Raw genomic sequence first — 24,859 nt, 5'->3', positions numbered from 1 at the left:
TACTATAATCAAAAAATAAATATATTTATTATTTTAAACTAATTGTATTTAACTATTGTTTTCTATTTATTTGTTATTGTTTCATTTTTAAAAATTATTTGTAAGTTCTTTTTAATGTTTATATAAATAAATTTTTTATTCAATATCAAATTGTATTTTTTAACATTATTATACAATATAAATAAATTTTTCTTTAAAAATATAATAACAAATTAGGTTACTTAATATAATAAAGTAATATTAAAAATAAATTAAAAACAATAGGAACAACTTAAAGTTTATTTTGATTGTGTGCTTTAGGAAAAAATTGTTTAAATAATAGAATTATTATTATTAAATTTTATAAATAATTTTTTTTATGTAAATTATTATCAAATTATTATGTAATATAATTTAAATTAGCTTAAAAATAAAACAATTTACATGTAAAAATTAAAAGTAATTTTGTTTTTTTAATTTTTATATACAATTTTCCGATTTGTTTGCTTAAATAATAGAGAAAGTCTTACATGAAAAACAATAATATATATTAATTAAAAATAATTTAAAAAAAAATTAAGCTGCTAATAAAATAATTGGCAAGCAATGGCACGTAATTTTTAATTAAAACATAAATATATATAGTAATTTTATATATGTTATATGTAATTTGTAATTTATTGGTATTATTTTATATTTTTTATATTATATTGTTTTGTTATATTATACATTTTTATTTGATTTTAATATAAGCTTAATAATAATTATATAGACTTGTACTTGGTTTAGATAAATTCCTGTTTTCATTTTTTAAAATTTACTGCTAAACAGCATTGTTGTTGTTGTAGTTGTTGTTAGTTTTAATTGGGCGTGGCAGTTGAACAAAATTTAAAATTTCGTTTTACATTTCGACATCGTTTCATTGGATGAAAAAGTCGATTTTATTTCAAGTTTTTTTTCTTGCTTACCTAATAACTAGTAGAGTTCTTTGGGTTTTCCTCACAAATCTTTGAATACATATTTTACAAATGTCAATATAACTTCTGCTAGCTTAGTCCATGCTAAGACCCCGCTTCATAACCGCTAAATGCTGTTGTCTCATATACAGGGTCGCTGCATCGTCCAAATCATCCAAGTCGATATCATCGTGCAAAGATTCTGGTGACTGTACAGCTGTCGGTAATGACATATCGTGCTGTGTACTGCTCTCTCCAGATCTAGGCGAGTGCATACTCAAGTCCTCAGGTTCCGTTTGTTCAGGCATATCGCTTGGTACATGCATAATCTGTGTTGGTAAACGGAATACACGGCGTATATCTTGTGCTTTACGCGTACTACGTCCACCATCCACACTGCTACCACAATCTTCAGAGAGATCTAATGGTGTTTCTTCGCTTTCTGTGGCATCAAAAACAGTTGTGGATGAGTGTGACAAAAGTGGTGCATTTTTGCCCATATCAAAGGATTCCTCTGATCCATAACTGGAACCCATATTATATTTAATTTCACTCAAACCATATTCAGTACTTATGGCGGGACTGATGGCAGGCGTCGGTGGTGATTGTATACCACATTTGTGATTCATTAAATGATGGCGCCGTCGGAATTTCATTTGACAACGTTCGCATTCGAAAGGTTTTTCGCCATTATGCACTAACATATGTGATTTCAGTTGATTAGAATCACTGAATTTGCCATCGCAGATCTCGCAAGTGTATGGACGTTCTCCAGTGTGGACGCGTAAATGACGCCTCAAGTTCGCCACTTGCACAAACTGACGGTCGCAATGTGAGCAGTGATAGGGTTTTTCGCCTGTATGTAGACGCATATGTGTCTTCAAATGATGGTCTCGTGTGAAACGTTTATGACATTCAGGACATTCGAAAGGTTTTTCGCCCGTGTGGGTGCGCTCATGATTCTGTAGAACGTGTTTATAGCCAAAGGAGCGCGAACAGATTTTGCATGTAAAACTTTTATCACGTGAAGGATCTTTATGCGCGCCACTTGGACCGTTACCAGCATGACCGCTATTATCATGTGTAGAGTTTGGTGAGGAGCCGCTCGATGGTGGTGAAATAGGACCCGTTGAATTGTACAAATCATTGACACTCATGGAAATTTCAATTGGGGGTGAAATGAGATCCTTTTTCACGGACAATTTACGTGTCTTCTTAACTGGTGCATCACTGTGGACGCTGCTGGTGGGCGAAGTAAGGCTCAGGTTGTGTTTACTGGTCGGTGTGGCAGCTGCTAAAGGTGAGTGCGGACTGGCGGGTGGTGAATGTGGACCAGATGAGAGTGGCATATGTGGTGAGGAAGTGTTAGCAGCCCATGAACCGAATAATGCTGAATGATGTGGGAATAATGTTGAGGCTAATGTGGACATGGGCAATTGTGCAGCCATAAATGCGGCCGCAGCTTGTCTATTGGCCGCCAATAGTTGCGTCGGCGACAGCATGTTAAAGGCGCTCGCGGCGGCAGCTTGTTGTAGGCCAGGATATATGTTGCTTGATGAAGAGTTAGCGGACATTGGTGGTGATAGGGAAAGTGAACGATCAACATCTTCACGCTTTATGCCAGCTAAAGCAGCAGCTAAGCCTAAAATAGAAAGAGGAAAAAAAAAAAAACGAATTGATTAGTTTTCGAAAAGAAAAATAAAATCCTGCTGTGCAAATTATAAAAAATGTCACAAACATTCAACTCGTTTGGGTCAAATTGTCACTGACCCAAACGAGGCAAACTACGGTTTACGCATTCATACTACAATATTTACCGACTGACTTTTTAGCTCAAGGGCAGAGTAACAGGGGCGAATTTTCTTAAAAAGCGGGAAATTACAAAATGCACACGTGCCAACGTCTACAACAACAAAGCAAAGCAACACACACAAAACTCTATCAAAGCAAGGACCTTCACCTTTTTTGTGTGTTGCGTTCGTTCTTTTTTCCTTATTATTTTATTTTGACTCCTCTTTGCAGTTAGGTACTCGTATATGATGTGAATATACTCAAAACAAAACTGAGAAAAAACATATGTGAATCAGTTCGTCAGCATATACTCACAAATAAGGCACATGTGACGAAGTAAAAAGTAAAGAGTGAGTTTCTATAGAAGGGGAAATATATTCAGAGAATAGAATTCACTCTTCAGTGTTTGAAATTTTTTAAGAGTTTATTGAAGACAAAACACACACGTTGATTGCGTGAGCAATCATATGTGTACCGCATATGAAAAAACGTGAGTAAAATTTGTTTGACAATGTGTGAGCGGCTGAGTTAAAGAGTTGTGCGCTATTGCACAACTCGTGTTTGTGTGTATGCTTGTGTGTGTGATGTTTGTTATGCGGTGTTTGGGGGCGTGTAAACGAGTTAAGTTGTCAATAGCCGGCGAAAAGTATAACAATAGAGATAAAAGGAAATAAAAAAAGAAAACAAAGTGAAGCGTGAGTGCAATTGTGTGCGTAAAAGTTGTAAACAAAGCCTTGAACAGCGGTGTGGGTAAAGAAAGAACAAAAAATAAAAATATAAATAAAAAAGGATGAATGCAAGAAAAATGGAGTCGATTGCCATTGAGACGTCGTAATTGATGGAAGAAGTTTATGCTTTACGATATTGTGGGCTGTATGCGGGTTGTAATAGGACACTAAATAGAATACTAAATAGGATACTAAATATGTGTGCGGTTATGGGAAGCACGTTAGAGTGAAAAGGGTTAAAATTTTAGTTTTCTGTCAGAAGATGGGGTGCGCTTGTAGTAATGCGAATTCGTTATTTTAAAATTATTTATTTATTAGTTAATAACAAATTTTATTTGCAAATTTTATGTAATTCTTAAAATAATATTTTATTTAGATATTGCAGTAAAAACTTAAAATAAATAAAAAGAGTATAAGAATTAAGAATTTAATTTAATAGGGAATTTCTTAAACATTGTAATATTTTTAATGTCAGATATAATTATTTAAGTCAATGAGTTTTAATATTTGTTTGTTATATTAAGATAATAATAGCAACAGCAAAATAAACATAAATAAAAATTAAATGTTAATTATTAATATATTATTAAATTTATTTAATTTAAATGAAACCTTATTTATAAATACTTATTTATAAATAAATGTCTTGTAAAAAAATATATGTATAGGTCAAAATTTTTCAGAATAGTAGCCAAAGCTTTTTAAATTTCGATAATTCATTCGAAAACAAATTTATATAAAAAATTTATATGAAACATTGTTATTTAACTCAAAAAGTGAAAATGAAAGTATAAAAAATTAATTTTTTAATTTATTAAAATTTATTTCTGAATTTGAATTTGGTTGTAAATCATATATACTATAGTATTTAACTTTATGGTGGACCTAACTAAGCCAATCATATTTAGCCACATAATAATAGCAGACCTACTATTCAGGATATCAGGATACTACTTGGTTTTATCTAGCCTTACATATTAGAGAAGGTAAGAAATTAATATGATATCATAAAAATAATAATAATTAAAAACATAATATTAACAAATAAAAACAAATTTTTATGATATTAATATTATTAATACATATTGCAATTTATTTAAAATTTTATATATATTTTTAAACATTAGCATTTATAATAAAAATTATTAAGATATTTATTTTTATGTTATATAGTTACATTATTACATTAATATTTTAATATTGCAGTTTACTTAAAATTTTCTTCAATTAAATTAAAATGAAATAAGAATATTACTTAAATAACTTTATACGCAAACATAATAATAATTAACTTAAGGTTTAATTAATTAAGTTTAAATTAAGAAAAACTAAATGTTATATCGCAAGTAAAAATAAAATATCAGTATGTCTATTATAAACTTTATTAAAATTATTATTAATTATGTTAAATATTTCATTAAACACAAAATATATATAAATTTATTCAATTATCGTATAATCAATTATAATTTTAGTGTGAATGTAAAGGCATTTAAAAATAATATATTATAAAGAATTAATGTATAAAACGAAATCTCTTGTTAAAATTAATAACTAAATAATATATAAAATTGTGTAAATACTATAGTTAATAATTAAACATATACTAAATGCCCCAAAAAAGGAAATGGTATTTTATATTGATGTGAATGATAAGGTATATAAAAAAATTAATAAAATTATATATTTGAATTTTTGTTTATAATAACTTCATGATAAAATGAAATGTATTTATTATTTACTTAAATGCTACAAAACTTTTTAATAAAAAAAATTATAAATTAAATTACATAAATACAATATACTGTAATCAACTACATTTAACTAAATTAGCTTATAAAATTAAACATATTTAATTTTAATTGGAATATTAAAAAGTATTTAGAAATTAATATATTGACAAAGAAATATTTTTTTGTCAGTAGAATTGCTTTTATTTAATAGTGAAATTAATTTGAAATTATATTAAAAATAATTCTAAAATATTAATTAATTTTAAATATTAATTTAATAACGTTAAAGCTTCTTCAATTTTTAATTGTATGTATTATATATATTGTAATGAAATATGCATTATTTAAATTGCTGATGCAATAAAATTTATTTAATTTTAAGTTGAATGTTAAGGTATTTAAAAAATAAAAATTTTATTAGCAATTATATATAACAAGATTTCTTATAGTCTTCCTTATAAAATTAATTTTAATATTAATAAATTAAAGACTTTAATTGTCATAGTCAAAGGCTTTTGCAAATGTCAATGTACTATTTATAATATATACATAAATATTAAACATTAATAGTGAAATAAATTTTTTATCACATCAGTAATTATAATATAAATAACTGTATGAATTATTTATTAAACTTAATATAATTAAGGTTTTTTTGTTTTATTATTTATTATTTTTTTCTGCAATATATTTTCTTATACATTTTAATTTCTTAAAATTAGAAATTACTTAATATAAGAAATTCTTTGTTTCTGCCTTTAATTAATTAAAATAATTAAAAAAAATTGTTCGTATATATAATAATATAATTTAATATTTAAACAATGATAATATTTTTTTATATTTTATTTTATTTAATTTTTAAATGTATTTTAATGTATATATTTAATTTTAATTTGAATGTTAAGATATACATATATATTTTTAAAAAATAAATAAAATTTAATAAATGCTTTTTATTGTAATTTATTATATATAAGTAAATGTTCTTAAAAATAAAACATTTAATTTTATATTTCTGTTTTTAAAAACTTTTTAATTGTTATAAAAATGTTAAGGCAATTTAAAAATATTCAATTCTTATATTAATAAAAAGAATTTTATTGAATTAGTGTTGTAAATTGTAATTATTTATTAGTAAAATTATTTAATTATTTTAAAAATCATTGTATAATAAATTAAATAAACTTTTAATTTATATAAATTATATTAGTTATGTAAGTTTTATTATAAATTGTATATTAAAACTTTATAATGTTTATGTCATTATTATCATTATTAATAAATAATGCCCATTTCTTATTATTTATCATTTAATTCTGCAATATATTATATTATATATTTGAATTTCTTTTTGATGCTTATGAGTAACAAAATTAAAAAATAATTTTTTATTATTAAAAAATATTAATGTTAAAATAATTTAATATAAATAATATTAAATTGTTATATATTTTTTTTATAATAAAAAAACTTACTTCGCGTTTGTGCTTCCTGCAGCAATGAAATCGCCATTTTCGCCTGATTAATTGTTGAGTCCTTGCGCCCGAAAGTGCGTAACGAATTATTCGCTTAAAGTTCAAAATCAAACTTTTATGTTTTCGTTTAAGGATTCTCAATGCTTATAAGTGTTAAAGTGTTGTAATGTCATATATATAATATTTTGCAAAACATTTGCTTAATATATTTAAAAAAAAACATAAATTAATACACAAGAGTTCCGTATAAGTTCCGCAGCACTTTTGTACTTTGAGGTAGTTGCACATTAAATTACATTAAAAATATATTCCAAAAATTGTTTGCGAAATTCTAGTCCTTTTAGTATTCAGTATTCAACAAATGAGGTAGTTTATTTTTTATTCCAATAAATTCTTTTAAAAAATTTTTAATAATTTTTTTTTTAAATTTTTTTATTAAATTTTTTTTACAATAAATTTGAGGTATTTGGTTTGTTGGTTAATAATTTATTTTTATTGCATATAAATTTATTAATTATTAGTTTCGTATAATTTAAGACACTTTTTTTTTGTTGTTTGGTTTGGTTTGTTGATTTTTGCAGCTGATGTGAGCTTGACGAGTTGTCGCAACGTAATGATATGATTTGCCGTAAGAAACACGTAATTTATACTAAAAAATATCCTTTTTTTGTGTGATTTACTTTTTAGTTACGGTATGCGTAGTGTACGTTACGTTTAGAAATCAAGAAAAAAAATCCTTTATTATGTCGTGTTTTTGTTATTTTTTATGTGGAAAAACAAAAAAAGTTCTTCCATGGTAAAACGCAAAACGCAATCAACAAAAATTTTCACTCCTCTCAACGCAAGAGTCAAATCACGACTGCTACAATTTCACTGCGTGTCCTCAGTATAAAAGTGAAAAGTATATTTTGCTGCTAATCGAGTGCTGCTTGCTTTGCTTGTCTAAGCACAAACTACAAACGAATTCAGAACATCAGAACACAACACATAAAAAAAAAGTACGAGCAAAACGCACAAATCGACTCATTTCAACACTAACAGCCAACAAACACATTAAGCAGAGGGTTGGTTGCTTTCTTGTCGTAGCAGGAGGAACAGAGCAGAGCTGAGCAGAACAGAATCAAGCATAACAACGTTGAGAAGCCATAAGCAATGGCATAGCACTGCTGCACGACTACTACTACTACAAAACAGTTGTAGTACGAACAGTTTAAGTGAAGTACATAAGCAAGCAGAGCCAGCACACATCACATAGCACTGCAATTGAAGTAGAAATGCTGTAACGAATGCTCTGCTCTGCTATGCTATGGATTTTATGTGTGATGTGCTGTGAAAAGAAATGCTGAAACAGGTAGCATAAATGCTCAAAGTACAAATATTCGCGCTCTTACTCGTTCATCCAATCAATCAGTTGAGCTGATAAACGAAGAGAGTTCATCGCTGTTTGCTGATTAAATTTAAAACGAAAGCCAAGTATTCATTTGGAGAAAACCGTGGTGGAGAAATGATCTCTATGTTTGATAGACAGTTTAGAAAAGGCGGCCAAGCAGTTGTAAATTAATCATGTACTTCCCAACAATATCTTAAAGCTGCTCACAATCAAACCTCTGCGATAATATTAATTATTAATTATAATAATAAATTAATTAATTAATAATAAGTCACCATAAGCGACTTAATATTTTAAAATTCATTGCAAATGAATTTGATGATCTTTATACAGAAACATTTTTCTTAAACAAATATTTCTTATTAACTATAAAACTAAATTTTATAATTGCTTCTAAAAAATAAAGTTGTGAACTTAAGAGTTTCACATAAGCCTATAAGGATCTAATAACTTTATTTGGGCGCACATATGTTCTCAATAAATTTTCTCATATATATAAAAAATAATTTATACCAAAAAGTTTTTTAAAAGGCCCATCTACTTAACTGAATAATAAAGGCTCTGAGTCACTTTTGCGTATGAAGGAAAAGATAGACACTTCTATCATTAAATGTAAAAATTACATTTTCCTTATCATAATAGATACTTTTATCATTAAATGTAAAAATTATTAAATGCATAAATAATAAAAAACTTAATTTAAAATAAGCTTTTTTTCACATATTCCTAAAATAGCCACCTATTTCTATATATAATTCTGAATTTTAAAACCGAAACATATATTTTATACATTTAGAGACATGACTCCACATGATTGGACTTAATATAAATTATTTCTCCAAACCTCTAATTCGCTAATAATCTTTTCTAGTCTTTTCGAGATCCTACAGGTTTCTATGTAAGTCATTCTTAATTTTTTAATAATTACTTTCAAACATTTAGAGACACTCTAGATTGTGGAATTCGACATTAGCTAGTTATATTTATACATTATTTCACCAATTTTCTTTCCTAGACATTTGAAGATTCTGTAGACCGCTGGATTCGATGTCAGGTACTTTAAGTAACCTCATTTTCAGACATTTAGACATCTTACAGAGCGCAAGATTCAATGTAAGTTGAATTGGTTTACTAGTAATTATTTTCAAATATTCAGAGAGCCTCCGGAATGCGGGATTCTACATGAGCTACCCTTCCCATTACTTTTAAAGTCACTTTAAAGCATGTTGGGATCTTACAGATTTTTGGAATCGATGTAAATAACTCTTATCATCCATTAGTATACTACTAAATATTTTCAACAACTTAAAGAACCTCCATATTGTGGGATTTGACAGTTAGTTTTATTTATCTCTTAGTTTATTAATAAAGATTAGTAATAATCATGGAGGAATGATAAAAATGCAGTGAAGAAGTGTGACTATCTAATTTATATACTTTTTATGGGGAGACCAAACCCATATCACAATAGCCTAAGAAGTGATAACAGTATATAATATGATAGACTGGTGGATATGTCCACTCTGATAAAGAGTATACGTAAATGATTTCACCGTGTTGAAAATATCTTATATGTAAATCTTTGTTTTTCATATATTAAAACTGAAATTAAATGAAATAAATTCCATATATATATATATATATATATATATATATATATATATATATATATATACATATTTAGTTGATTTCTCCAAGTGCAACGGAAGATTTGAACTAATTGGCGATCCAGCCACACGCGTGAGCCAAAGTCAAGAGCTCTTTAGGTCTCGTTAGGCTTTCACAGAGTTTCAAAAATTTATAGCTTTAATAAAAAAAAAAAAATATATTTGCAAATACGTCTACATATTTTATATTAATAATATTTATATATATGTGTATATAAAGATCTTTTGGATAGTTCTGGTTTTCTGATAGTTGGAGAGTATAAAGGCATAGGGCGACTGCTTTTATTAAAATAATAAAATAAAATGTCTTCAGAAATATAAATACTATTAAATATATTTATATATACTTAATACTTATATACTTAATATATCACTAATTTACTGTTATATTATATATGGATATTCAAAAATATAGTATTACTTTTTTTTTTAATAATTACGTTTTCTTTAAAAACAAATTATTTTAACAATTTTAAATTTATTAAGAACTAATTACATTGCATTTATTTTCGTTTCCCCTTTTTCATACAAAACATTTACTTACTCCCATCCACACAAACATAAGTAAATAGCACCTATTTCTCAATTTCTTATATATCAATTTATCGCTCCAATAAGGAGTTTTAACGCATCTTATTGTCTTACATAAAATGTTATTTCCCTTCTAAGAGCGCAACACATTTTCCCGCTAATGAAAAACTCTTGCTCAACATCTTGCCTGGTATTTCCCTTTGATGTTCGGTTAATAGCAGCGCATACTCCGTCGCGTGCGCCCATTCGTCGTTAATCATTTCAATCGAATAGGGATTCTACTTGATTCGCCTTTTATTTTTTATATACGAAAGAATTCATTTATTCACGCTCTTGAGTTATATTTCACACTCATTTTGAGTGCTTATTCCCCTTAATATTTTCCCTTTCATATATTGTATATATTTTTTTTATTGAAATTCATCCTTTACATATATAAGACTTTTTATGTTAAGGGGTAGTTTTTTTAATATTATGACGATATATTTGGGAATTTTTTTTTTGGCGGGGAAATGAGTTATTTTTTTATTTTTATTAAGATCTACTAATTATATATTATATTTAATATTATATATTTTATATTCATTTTAATGTAATATATTAAAAATATATAATATTATTTATAATATATAATATTATTTTAAAATAATATTTAAATAAATATCGTTTGTCTTTTGCCTACCTGGGTATAATATATATAAGATAAAAAATTTGAACATCTTTATACAAAGCTTTCCTGCAAAAATATCCTTGTTTTATATCCGTATATGATATATCCAATTTTTTGTTTCTTCAGTTTATTCTGTTCATTCTATATTTACTATTTTTAATTAACACTATATTAAATTGAGTCTTACTTTATATTAATTTTTTTCAATTTCTACTTATTTTACTTTATTGCATTCTGTTTTTAGTACTGTTAGTGATTTACCTGGGTTTAACGTTTGCCTACCTGGGTAAAGTAATGGGCTTAATTGCGCAATTGAAATGTATTAAATTGAGTTTAAATTTATATTTGAAGCAGTTTTTAATCAATTGTTTTTCAATTAAATAAATATGGAAGGAAACTATATAGTTAATATTTTAAAGTGGATTTGTGATAGAAAAATCTTTTTTGTGATCCTACTTAATGGATAAGATAAAAACTTATTAATAAAAATATATATTATTGATGAGACTGAACTGAAAGTTTTCGAGAGAAAATTTCTTCCTAAGATCTTTGGTCTCCTACGAGGTACTGATATCTATCTCAACATTGGATCAAGTCCTAGCGAAGATAGGACTTTTTAGATATTAAAGTCAATATGTTTCTTTCGTTAGATAAAGACAGAAAGTGAAGTTATAAGCAGTTTTTAATTATTATTTATTATGATAATTTTTGCATAATCCACTTGTTAGAATATACTACTTTTCTGACAATAGAATCCGATAGTGTTCTGTTAGGACTCCAGTAAGCACCTAAGCTGTAAGTTTGCAAAAACACAACAAATCGCTTGTTCTTTTTCTATCTTATTTAGAAGATATGGCTCTAATAACTCCATGAATCATTCGTCACCGCAATGCTCCATTCGTCTATTTTTCATTTTGGTAATTGTCTCGGAATATTATATCTATATCTAATATACTATGGGACTTCATGTTTAATTCAAAGCACTTGTTATATTAAATAGCACTCAAGATCTTTGTGATGAGTTATTAGTCACCGCAATTCTCTATTTATTAATAGATATATCAATAGATATTCAACAGATATTATATTCTTATTCCTAATGTAGGAGATAGGGTCCAAGGTCTCGATGAGTGATTCATCTATTCCTTTATTTATCAATATTTATTTATCAATCTTTATTTATCTCTATATCTACATCCATATTTTTGTTGTCACATGGTATTTTATTAATTATTCATAACACATTTTTTATATAAATCATTCGTTATTTTTCTATATAGGCTTCCTTGGGGTTCCAATGACCCTACAGTCCTTATGACTAGTCCATAAGTCATTCTTATGATTTATTATAAGTTAAACAATCATAGCAGACATAAGTTATATGATTTGCTTGGAAGTACATCTCTAATTTGTAACGTTTAGTTTATTATTACTTAGGATCTCAACTCCGATCGTTCTCATATTTTATATATGGTTCTTAAATAATAAAATGAGTTATGATATTTTGGTATTGTATAATTGATTTTATAGACTCCGAAATATTCAATTTCTTTTTTCTATATTTTTTCCTTAAATAATAAATAAATAAAAATATGGTTTTTGTTTTGGAAATAATTTTATTTTGATTTTTTTTAACTATTCCCTGAAACTTATACATTAATGCAAGGATAATTCCTTGTAAGGATACCTAGTATAAAATCTTTTATATAAAACAAGATCATAGTTTTCCTGAATAACTTTAAGTTAATTTTGATTTTTGTTTTTAGTGTTAAAATCCTTAATCTAAATACAATACAAGAAGAAATAATTGTACACAAGAGTTTTGGATTAAAAAGACCTTTCTGACGTTTTTAAATTTACATTTAACCAATAATACTTACATAAACTAACTTTCCCCTATTTGGTGTAGTATTCAATCCACTCAACCATTTTTATACATATTAGTTAAAATTAATTTTTATACATAATACATTTATACATAAATAAATAATAAATTAATAAATAAAAAGCATGCAAGTTGTTAAAATTGTTGATTGCACTTCAGTTTCAATTCCCTACTTTTCCTTTCGGTATATATACAGTATATGAATGTCCACTACAAAGGATTTTTAATTTTGTAGTGTGATTTGTAGTTGGCTTAGACCGATTCAAATTTTCTCTACACATTACTAAAGCGTGGTATTGTTGATCCTTACTTGATGTTTCTACTTCAACAAATTTTTGAAGATCAATCTCTATAGCTCTCTATAGCTGTTGATTTAGTGGAGTGTGCGTGGTTCAGTCTGTACCGGTATGTATATTTTGCTTGGGGAAGACTGCGTGTATATTATAACTTATTCCATTGGTATGCTAAATCTCAGAGATGCATAGTTTTGTTGGTGCAAATGAAATCTTTCTGCATCATCAAGTTCTTCCAGATCAATATCGCTCATGGAATCTGGAGAATCAACATAAAGGCGTGTTGTGTGCATGCTCAAATCCTCTGGTTCAGTCTGTATCGGCATATCGCTTGGTAAGTGTGTTATTTGTGGAGGTAGACGGAAAACACGACGTATATCATGTGCCTTACATGTATGACGTCCACTTTCTACGCTATTGGTATCATCGGAGAGATCTAATGGTGCCTCATTTATCATCGCGTTATCGTGTGAGTTTAACATTGGTTTATCTAATTCCATTGATTCTTCTGAGGTAAAGCTTGAACACATTTCACTATGACTACTGCCAACTGGACTAATCAGAGGCGATGGTGGAGTTTGAGAACCGCACTTATGATTTAGCAGTTGTTGTTGTCTACGGAATTTCATATGACATTGGTCACAATCAATTAAACTCTCATTATCATGCTGTGCCACGTGTTGTTTTAGCTGATTGGAGTCACTGAATTTACCATCGCAGATTTTACAATTGTAAGGACGTTCACCGGTGTGTACACGTAAATGCCGACGCAAATTAGCGACCTGTACGAATTGTCGATCGCAGTGGGTGCAATGATAGGGTTTTTCTCCAGTATGCAAACGCATGTGGGTTTTCATATGATGATCGCGTGTGAACTCCTTCTCACAGACAGGACATTTGAATGGTTTTTCGCCAGTATGTGTGCGCATATGATTCTGCAGGACATGTTTGTAACCAAAAGAACGATTGCAAGTGTCACATATGAATGGTTTGTCACGTGCATTATCTTTGCGATTGTTTGGTGTGTTTCCACCGTCTTGACTTGAATTTGATGATACAGCACTGGAGGGTGGTGAGATTGGTCCGGGTGTGCTATAGATATCATTAATACTCATTGGTATATCCATGACATTGGAAGAGCGTAGTTTTTTCATAGATAGTTCATCATACATATTTGTGATTGGCGAGATACTATGACAGTGTTTGCCTACACTGATGGGTGGACTGATGGGTGATTGTGGACTGGCAGGTGGGGAGTTTGACAAGGTTGTATGTAGTGGTGGTAGGTGGGCTTGTGTAGCTGTTGCTGCCGGCCATTGGCTAAATATAGTTGAGTTTGGTGGGAAGAGTGTATTGGTCAATGTGGACATCGGTAATTGTGCTGCCATAAATGCAGCAGCAGCTTGTGTGTTTGCAGCAAGGAATTGTGTTGGCAACATGCTAAAAGCACCAGCAGCTGCTGCTGCTTGATGTAAGCCTGGATACATTGCTGTCGCAGAATTAGCTGACATATGTGCACTCAAGGCTAGTGTGTGATCGACTTCTTCACGATTTATGCCAGCTAAAGTAGCAGCTATTTCTGTAAAGTAAAAAAAGGATAAAAAATTAGTAAAGTTAACTTAAGAACTTAAGGATATTAAGGATTTTATATAAAAAAAACTGAGCGTATATTAGGGAATTTTTCTGTGCATTCAGCATATAAAAGGGGAAACCCTTAAACTACATATGTATTAAGGGAGTAAACACAATACAAACGAATAAGAGTAAAACTGTACATGTTAAGAGATGAAAAGCTTCTAGGGGGTGTGTTAAAGAGTTGGGCTGCTTAAGTAAATGAAATGTTTGTAAACAAATAGTTAATGGTATACAGAAAAACAAAAGAAAAATGGTGTTGACTGCCATTGAGACGTCGTAATTGTTGTTAAATGACTTGTACTGAGTCTTTGATTGTTGTGTGACTACCAGTTAAAGTCAATTAAAGTTACTTTTACTTAAAAGTTTTTAGGACTAAATGTATAAATAAACGCACTTTTGTAAACAAATAACATTTTTTATTAAAATTATTACTAAAAATATTACATATTTTATATGAAATTATTATTAAAGTTTAAAGAATTAGTGTATTACGTTACTTACTTCGTGATTGTGTATCCTGCAGCATTGAAATAGCCATTTTCATATAAAATTTTTTCTTGGGGTTTCGATTACGAACTTATATGTTGATTTTTAAAACACTTTTTTCGGCAACAATTTAATTTTGTTATTTTTATAACGTTTTTAATTAACAAATTTTTGGTATTTATAAAAATGTAAAAGTTTGTCATATATCCTTTATTTTTAGTTTGCTAAAAAATGCGTTTAAAACTTTATACTTATAAGCAAACTATGTTATATATATTTTTCAAGTTATTTTAATAAATTATTGAGGTAGTTGTCTATAAGTCTTGTCAATATTTAAGACACTTAAGTTACAAATTTGTTGTGCATTCGCTGACGTTTTATTTAAAACTGTTCAATATTGTATTGGAAAACTGACGATATACTTATAATTTTATAAAAATATATTCTGTATTTCTTTTTTCAGTTTCCAAAAAATCGTTTCTTGTTTTGAATGCGCAATGATTGAAATAATGAATGTGTTTCACAGTTTCTCTCACTACAAGAGTTAAATCACTACTGATAGCTATTCTGTAGCTGTGTCAAATTTAAAGGAAGAAGCGGCTACTCAATTTCTACACATAGAAAAGAGGAAAAATTACACTCCAAATGCGCACAAATAAATTTTTCTCATATAGAACAATAGAATGTTGACGCCGGACGTCGAGGGTTGTTGCTTACTTGACTATAAAATGTGCCTAAAACAATAATAACAACAACAACACGTTATATTTCAAAACAAAACACATACAGAAAATACTGGCAAGATTCACACACACTAATATACATGTACTAATGACTTTGTTTTGTTTTCTTTAAGAAAAAAAAAAAAATAGTAAAAAACGATAGGAAACAGGTAAACTATGTTGTTTTTAAAAAAATGATGCGGTATGACTTTTTAGATTTTTTACCTAGGTTTTATAGTCGTGTAATAATTTTTTTACACTTAAAACCGCCAACAGATCCTCGTAAGTTAGGTGGATTCTCATAAAAAACTCTTGCATTTAGTTCTTTATCCTTATACCGATTTATGAAGTAGTCTTTCATTTTTTATTGAGAGAAATTGAGCTCAAAATTTTTGAGTGAAAAATTTGCCTTGACAAGTATTTGAGTGGATTAAGTCAACAAATGGTTGACTATTGGAAATATACATCAATACTTATTTAATAAATAACTTAATAAAACTTTTTAATTTATAAGCTATAACAATTTTTTATTATACAAATCAAATTAATAATAAGAAAACAATTCGATTATAATTATAAGTTAGGAAATACTAAACAGCTGAACTCAGGTGGTCTATGCTGATAATCCCAGTTGACTTAATCGATGCTTAATCTTGTAATAAACGCAACATTCTTGGATGGATTTATTGCGTTTTATAGGGATTTATTTGAATGCATAGATTGTAAAATACTACGGGTGTATTCCCATTCAGTAAAACTCTTCTTATTCTTTGACTTCACAGAAGTTTATTTTTAATTTATTAAATTGAATTTAGGCTCATCATTAAACGGAACAAATGACGTCTTAATTTTTATATTCTGTGCTATGTTTTGGAAGTCACCACATAGCAACTGATATACAGTTTGCAGTTGCTCAACATATACTAATGAATTCTGATAATTTTAAGCCAGTAAGGAAGCTATATTATTAGGCATTATTTGAATTATGACACTATTTCCCATTTTTTTTTGATCTTTATATCAACGCCACCTTCCCCTTAATTCAATTTTAGCAAGAAAAATTTGGTGAGCTTTTTTGGAATGAGGGTCCTAATATTTCTGCCTCTGCATTTTACCATTATTCATGCTATTAATTTGATAAAGGTAAGAACAAGAGTTCCCAATTTCATCGATTGTATTCAATAAATAATATCAATTTAAAAATAAAGTTAAAAAATTAAATAAATAAAAATAAATAAATTGTAAATAATTTTAATAAATAATTATTAAACTATAATTCAATTAATTAAAAATAAAATTTCGTCGTTTCACAGGTGTTCCAAAATCATTGTACTAAAAAATAGTTTCAATTCTAAAAATAATTCCTTCCGTCTCTCATAATTGCCTTTAAAAATTATAATTAGTATAAATCTTTTATTTTTAATAAGTAAAATTTTCATTCGAACATCTATTTGTTTAATACACAAATGTTATGAATAATTAACATGTGTGTTACTATTATGTATAAAATGCGATTATACGGATAGATCTGTCATGGATAGTATCAGCTATCAAATATTTGATATGATATTTGACATCATATGATTATGTACCTATGATGAATTTTGCTAACTTTTAGAAATCAGTAATCCATTTCCATAAACTTGTATGTTAAAGTCATAACCCATTTAAAAATAAAATACCATAGTTAAATTTAATTTTATTAGTAATCGTAAAATACAAATTTAAATACCGTGGATTATCCTCCTTTCGTGAAAACTTTTTTCAATGAAACCTTAGGAAGGTAGAAACCTTTCGAAAAATAATCGTCATTGAAAAAAAATCGTCACTATATGTTATATACATAAAAATTTGCAAAATATATGTTACTTTAAAATAAAATTGCTACGTTTAAAAAATATATATAGTTACCAAGTAAATGTAGATAATATTATTGATATTAATCTCATGCTAAAAATATCGAATAGTAGTGAAATTGCAACAACAAACATTTTTTAATATTTTTAATTCATTGAAAAATAATTAAATATAATAAACTATTATTATTCTATTTAAAGATGTTAATAATTTAATAATTAGTCGTTAACTTAGAGCGTATTTATTATTCATGTATAATAATTTTTAATTTATTTTATATTTATTATACATTATTCATTTTATAAATATAAATTATATTATTATTATATATTATAATTATAATATATATAATATATATATAATATATATTATATTTATATATTATATATATAATATTTATTAATAATTATAATAAATAATGATTATGTATGTATTTCAATATTGTCCTTAATTTATATATAATTTATAATATATAATATATATATTATAATTACAATATTACATATTATATATATTATATATTATAAATTATATATAAATTAAAGACAATATTATAATTATATATATTATAATATTGTTATATTATTTATTTATTATTATTATAATAATTATAAAAGATAATGATTATATATATGTTTCAATATTGTCTTTAATTTAATATATAATTTATAATATAATATATAATTATATATAATATATAATTATGTATTACATATATAATATGTATATAATATATATATATATATATAATATATATATTATAATATATATATAATATATAATAATATATTATATATTATAAATTAGATATAAATTAAAGACAATATTGAAATATATATATAATCATTATTTATTATAATTGTTAAGAATTTATTATGTATAGTATAAATTTAAATTTATTTATAAATTAATGATTATAATAAAATTTATATAATTAATTAGTCTTTGCATATTATTATCCTAAGCTTATTACCACAAAAAACATATATACACCTTATCAGTGACATTACTTTTTTTTACCCATAAATATAAAATTAAGGAAGTAATAAATAAAAAAATAAACTGCAAACCACGAATTCTTCAAAAACTAACATTACTTCCGAATTCTATTGTAATTATTCTTTATAGATAAATATAATAAAAAACATAATAAATATGTACGTAAAAAAACAGTATGAAGGTCAGTTAATATGCATAATGGGAGGAGTGTCCTTAGACTTTTGTATGCCAGACTGCAATTACATAAAAGCGTGCACTTTTATGTGTACACCTTCAAGTCCGCAACTCACGGGCGTGACTTTTTAATATTATGTGTATTAAAGACTTAAAAACTTATGTCAAGAACGTGAACTTGTGTATTAGAAGTGAACTAGGTAACAAATAATAAAAAATGATTTCAGTATAAAAAATATTCATACTAAGAAATTACGTAGAAGTATTAATATTTATGAAGTAAAATAAATAGTTCATAATTATATTTCCTAGAACTTTCTACGCAAAGTATAAATTCATTCGTTCATAAATACAAAATTCAAAATATAGAGAGGTTTCTATCGAATAGTAGTGAAATTGCAACAACAAACATTTTTTTAATATTTTTAATTCATTGAATTTTTGGCTGATCATAGCTGTTTCGAGTATTGCCAAATATCCATCATAAATGGTTTCGGAGTACAAGTACTAAAAAGTAAGTACTTGAGGCTGCCATTAGTATTTTATTAAAAATAATATGTATTTAATTTCCTTAAAAACGTACTAATCGACTTATTTGTGTATTCCTCTTAAGCTTAGTGATTATTCAATGACTGATCTAAGATCTGCGTACCGCTCCGTCCAGTTAGTGATTACTCTGAGATTAGATATTGCTAAATAGGACGGCCTGTCGGTTTTTGGTATATAGCTTCACAGATCTGTCCCTTATGTGTTTTTTGACCGGATCTATTTTAAGGTCTCTTAGCATGACATTCATGCGGATGTACCATGGCACTTTAAAGAATCTTCGGAGAGCCAGACTTTGAGCTATACGCGACACACTCATAAAATAGTGCTGGTCTAATCATCTGGCTGTAGATCAGCTATCTGTTCTTCGCACTAAGGTTGTTGCGCAATTACTTCTTTTGTGCAAAGTGAAGCGCTTATCAAACGTGATTCCGAAGTATTTAATGCTGTCCTCTCCATTAATCGCGATGTCACCAACTCACACTCTCGGTGGATGCTGCCTGTGTTTACGAGGCCTTTAGTTTTTTCATTGTTAATTTTTATTTTCCATATCTGGAAGAACTCCAGGATGAGCTTAGCATGCTCCTGCAGCGTGTTGATCACATTTCTGGCAAGTTTATTGAAATATAACAAGCACGTATTCTCTATTCTTTAAACTGACGTTGGCAATAGCATGCTGTAATTCTTCTCCATTAAAAAATATACTACTTCTTATAATACTATTACTATTACTATAATAGCATTACTATCTGAACAATTAATGTCTTAATCAATGTCTGAGGAGAAAAAATGTAGCCTTTGTTTAGAAGCAGATGATATTTTTAGTTATACATATTGTGACTACTTTGATTTGATCTGGGCTAAGCGAATACTGGAGTTTAATACTATATGTTCGCTTGAAAAACCCACAGTGGAAGTATTCGCGGGCTTCAATTATAAGCTTGAGTATATACCGTTCGATTAGGATACATTTTGTTGGTAGAAAATGCTTACTAGTATTACCCATATTGGTGTCCTGCGCTAAGATTAAAAACATCTTGCACTTTATCAAAAACCTTAAATGGTTCGTTAAGTAATTGAGTTAAAATTCCATGTTGTATATTGGTATCACAATAAACCAGTGGGATCTAATTGAATTGATCAAAGAAATCCATTACGTTGTTAACCTAACCTAACCTGCCATTATGGTAGTGCACGGCTCCATTGGCAGTCAGTATCCTGTCAATTTCTTATTCCATTTAAATACCAGTGTTTCAACCAGTATAGTTTTATAAAATATTTATTTTCCAATGTGTCATTAATTGTCGATAGTCGTCATTACATTTATGAAGTTTAGTTAATAAACAAGTATACAATGATTATTTTTATTGATTAATTCGTTTTATATATATTTTTTTTGAATCAAATTACTCCTTATTGAAAAATTTCTTTATTAAATGTTTTGTAAAAAATGAATTCTATTTAAAAATTAATTGTTTATGTTTGCCACACGTAAAATTGGCATGCCACAAAAAACACACACAAATCGTCCTTAAAAAACTATATAAACACCAAGATACAGGTAAACCAGGATCAAAAAATAAAAAACAAATGTCAACCCTTTCTCTCAAAGCGTACCAGTAAAAAATGGTAAACATATTGTAAAAAATGAACTAAAAAATAATGTCTGGAATTACTATTCTCTGAGTTTCTAGAATGTCCAAGGATACATAGGACATTCTCATAGTATCATACTATTCTTATAAATATTTGTCTTAGTCTTCAATGTATTCATTAAAATGTGAAATGTGGACAAAAAATTTGAATGCTTTTTGCGGATTGACTTTTTGATGATTTTATTTTTATTGGTGTATTATTTTAAATGACCTTCATTTCCAAAAAAATTTTTGACTTTTACTCAAACATAAAAAGTTATTATTATTTTTTAAGATATTTGGGTATTTAGTCAAGAAAATGGCATGTCCTTTACGAGCGTTTATTGTCTTCTTACTGTTGTGACTGGCGATGACTATTTTAATGAGCCAAACAAAGGCGTACCATGAATTCAGCCAACTTTACTTTTGCTGGCTTTGTGCAGACACAGTGGGTAGCATAGTGTCCTTTTGGTCAAACAATGATGTATCCTTCTCTATAATGTTGCGTCAAATTCGTTTAGTACATTTTGAAATTGTTATTTGCAACATTTTTAACAATTTTTGCGAGAAAGAATAGCAAACACATTGTCTTAAATTTTCATATTTCTTGAAATACTTTTAAAGATGCGGAAAAAGTATATTAGAAAATAAGAATAGATTAGGTATATAGTTGGCGAAATTTTATGTTATATATTAACTTATACGAGCACATAGTAAATATATAACAACTACTATACTTGCTTTGTAGGTAAGTAGTTTGCATATAGTTTTGTGGCATTAAATCTTATTTGGGAATTTTACTATCTGAACTGTTAGTTTAGCTCTCAATGTTCTCGATGTACTCGATTTATTGATAATTTTCAAAATCTTGTAGTTGAAGTAATAAAACTACAAGTTTTTGAAAATATTTTTGCTATTTTTAATACTTTCTTTCCTCTCGATTATAGTTCATAGTGACTAATCATTTTAATAATTTGAACAAACAATAATTTTAAATTAAATGGAAAGTGATAATTGGGTCTGCTCTTAGCGATAAGAATACTTAGTAATCCAATATTATTTTTGACAGCGTACCATATCAATTATTGCAATAAAAACAAATTTCAAATCCTATGTGTAAACAGGATTAACTGATAGTGATACTGTTAGTTTGCTATTAATCAATTGCGGTATGTACAGAATGTCTATTATTTCAAGCATATAATTGCTTATTGATTGTCTTTCAATAGAGTTAGATACTTCAATGTGTACAAACTACATTTAAATAATCAAACTTATAATAATAATTAATAATAATAAAAATTGAAATAAATATGAGAATTTTGAAAAATAAATATTCTTATCTCTAATTCAACTTAAATGTTTTTGAGCAAATTTTAATTGTCTACGTATACTATATATACGGTTCTGACCTTCAAATTTCAAGAATATTGAACTTGAAATAAATTTTGAATACGCACTATCGGTGCGTACCATTGACTTAATTTCTTAGCGATGCGTAAGTTTTGTTTATATTATATTAAAAATATTAAATTTTTTTTAAAATGTTTAATATTGTTAAAATTTTTGACCTACCTCAAGTTGAAATTAATTGAGTATTCAATTTATTGTTGTTATTTTTAGAAAAAAAATTATTTAATATAAAGGTTAAAAAAATTTATTTAACAAAATCAATTAAAATATAGCAAACACCCTAAACAAAAAAAAAATATATATATATATTTAACTAGAACTAAAATTAGAATTAGAAAGAACAAATCATGCAACAAATAATACATTGACTATAATGTCAGACTATATGTGTATCGTAGCATGACCCAAAGACAGTCAGAATTATATATATAAATTAAGTGATTAGTTTAGATTGGTACCACTCGCAGTTCAATATAATTATAAACCCTTCTCCGACTAAATTCTAGTAAAAACGACTTGATATTCAGTGATATTATTTAATTAATATTTACTTATATTTTCAATTCCATATAAGAAAATTTTAATGGCTTATTTTGAAATGATTATTGAAGAACAGAAGTAAGCTCTGACATTTAAAAAAATTTTAATGTTGAAAAAATTTTTTTTTAATTTAAAAAATCAATTAAAGTTATATATGCTTTTTGAAAAAGTAAGTAAAATTTTGTATTTTTAGCAAAAAATCAAAAATATATTTTTTTTCGGTTGATCATATTTGCTGTTAAAATTATAAGTCATGGATGCGGAATATTCTTTCAGCAATAGACGAGTATGATTCTAATATATGTACATATAAAATATTAAGATATTAATGTGTTATTTTTTAGTTCTGTGGTGGTGGAGGAGATGCAGACGTGACTAATATTCCCAGAAATATACCAAACTACTTTCGCTTGCCTTTAGTTGGATCATGGAGATACCAATTAAAATTTCCCTTACTCCACAGGGAAATACAAGAAGAATTTGAACAAGAAATTCAAGTAGAGCAAGAAAAATTACGTCGCAAAATGCGTATACCAGCAACGGAGCTAAGGGAAATTCATGTTATGTATGGTTTGCCGATTTATATGAGCACTAGATTTAGACCTTTGCGCATAAAATCAGAATATGCACGACTAAATCGGAGAAAACAGTTGGAGTATCAACGACGACTTGATCTACTTGTCAAAAGATTATACAAGAGAAAAACAAGGGAATTAAGAGATGTAGTAAAGAAATCTAAGATACTTAAGAAACAATATAACTTAGCTAAAATACTTACCACCATTGGAGGCTTCTGCTTCTGGGTCTACCTCAATTCCTAAATGCAGCATATTGATTGCAAAGTCAGTATTCTTCGTCAATAGTTTGATTTGCAATAAAGAAGTAGATAATTGTTAATTATTATATGCGCCTTTTTTATTGTTTATAGAATTTAAAATTGAGGCGTTACTGATAGAGTCACTATAAATTCAGAATTAGTATTATTAATAGCTCGTATATAAGCTATCTGTTTTCTGTTGCGTTCTATTAGACGTAAATCATTTACACGATTTTTCTGTTTGTTCATCTATAAGGTATCTGTAGTTATTTACGTCATCAAATACGTTGAGTGTTCCATGACAGTGCCGCGTGAAAGATGTCGTCATATGGTTTTCGCAGTATTTAAAAAATTCTGATAATATATTCTACGGTATTTATGGCTGAGTATATAGTTGTCTGATGCTTTATAAGACGCAGTTATTTCGTATAAGTTAAAAATTAACACATAACAGTTAACACTCTTGAAAATCAAAATAAATTTTTAACATTCTTATATCAGTTTAAAATATCTATTTTTCACTAAAAATTTGATTGCTACAACGCCGTGGGTATAGCTGCCCACAAAACACAACGCGACCACCTTACACACAACAAGTAACACTGACTTGAATTTATTCACTCGAAGGTTCCTGTAATAAAAAAATTGTTAAGTACTTATGAAAACAGTAAGTTAAACCAATTTACCGCAATCCTCTGCCACCAACAACGGAACTTTTGGATTTGACAAATCCTGAAATTGTATGAAAATTATAGGTTAGTGCGTAAATAATTTTTAAATAAAACAATAAGACACATACCTTGAGCTATCGTTGGGTGTTCTATATTGCTGGAACTTTATTGAAAAATAAAATAATTTTAAAATAATTGTCTAATTAATAGAATGAAATACACATGTTCACTGGCACAACACATTTTTAAACAAACGAGATCAAA

General features: G+C 27.3%; 1 protein-coding gene across 1 annotated transcript; it reads right to left on the bottom strand.

Annotated features, from left to right (window-relative positions):
• Positions 1 to 790: 790 nt before the first annotated feature.
• LOC119674313 (zinc finger protein 335-like) lies at positions 791 to 24,859 on the bottom strand. The gene is made up of 6 exons (XM_038085446.1): positions 24,724 to 24,859; positions 24,611 to 24,656; positions 23,886 to 24,555; positions 13,259 to 14,680; positions 6,666 to 6,758; positions 791 to 2,577 (listed from the first exon to the last, which is right to left on the bottom strand). Exons 3-6 carry the CDS (start codon positions 23,935 to 23,937, stop codon positions 1,031 to 1,033), a joined length of 3,114 nt encoding a protein of 1,037 aa, XP_037941374.1. The 5' UTR covers positions 23,938 to 24,555; positions 24,611 to 24,656; positions 24,724 to 24,859; the 3' UTR covers positions 791 to 1,030.

Source organism: Teleopsis dalmanni, chromosome 2 (assembly GCF_002237135.1).
Source record: "Teleopsis dalmanni isolate 2A chromosome 2, ASM223713v2, whole genome shotgun sequence".
NCBI lineage: Eukaryota > Metazoa > Arthropoda > Insecta > Diptera > Diopsidae > Teleopsis > Teleopsis dalmanni.
Note: the sequence above shows the minus strand (reverse complement) of the source record. Positions and strands in the feature narration are given on the sequence as shown.

What these genes read in the sequence shown, in the direction of transcription:
- LOC119674313 (XM_038085446.1), bottom strand. Translation starts at nt 23,937, where the DNA reads ATGCTGCATTTAGGAATTGAGGTAGACCCAGAAGCAGAAGCCTCCAAT. An exon ending in AGCAGAAGCCTCCAATGGTG is followed by an intron (nt 14,681 to 23,885) that starts GTAAGTATTTTA and finishes TTTACTTTACAG; the next exon opens with AAATAGCTGCTACTTTAGCT. An exon ending in GCAGGAAGCACAAACGCGAA is followed by an intron (nt 2,578 to 6,665) that starts GTAAGTTTTTTT and finishes TTTCTATTTTAG; the next exon opens with GCTTAGCTGCTGCTTTAGCT.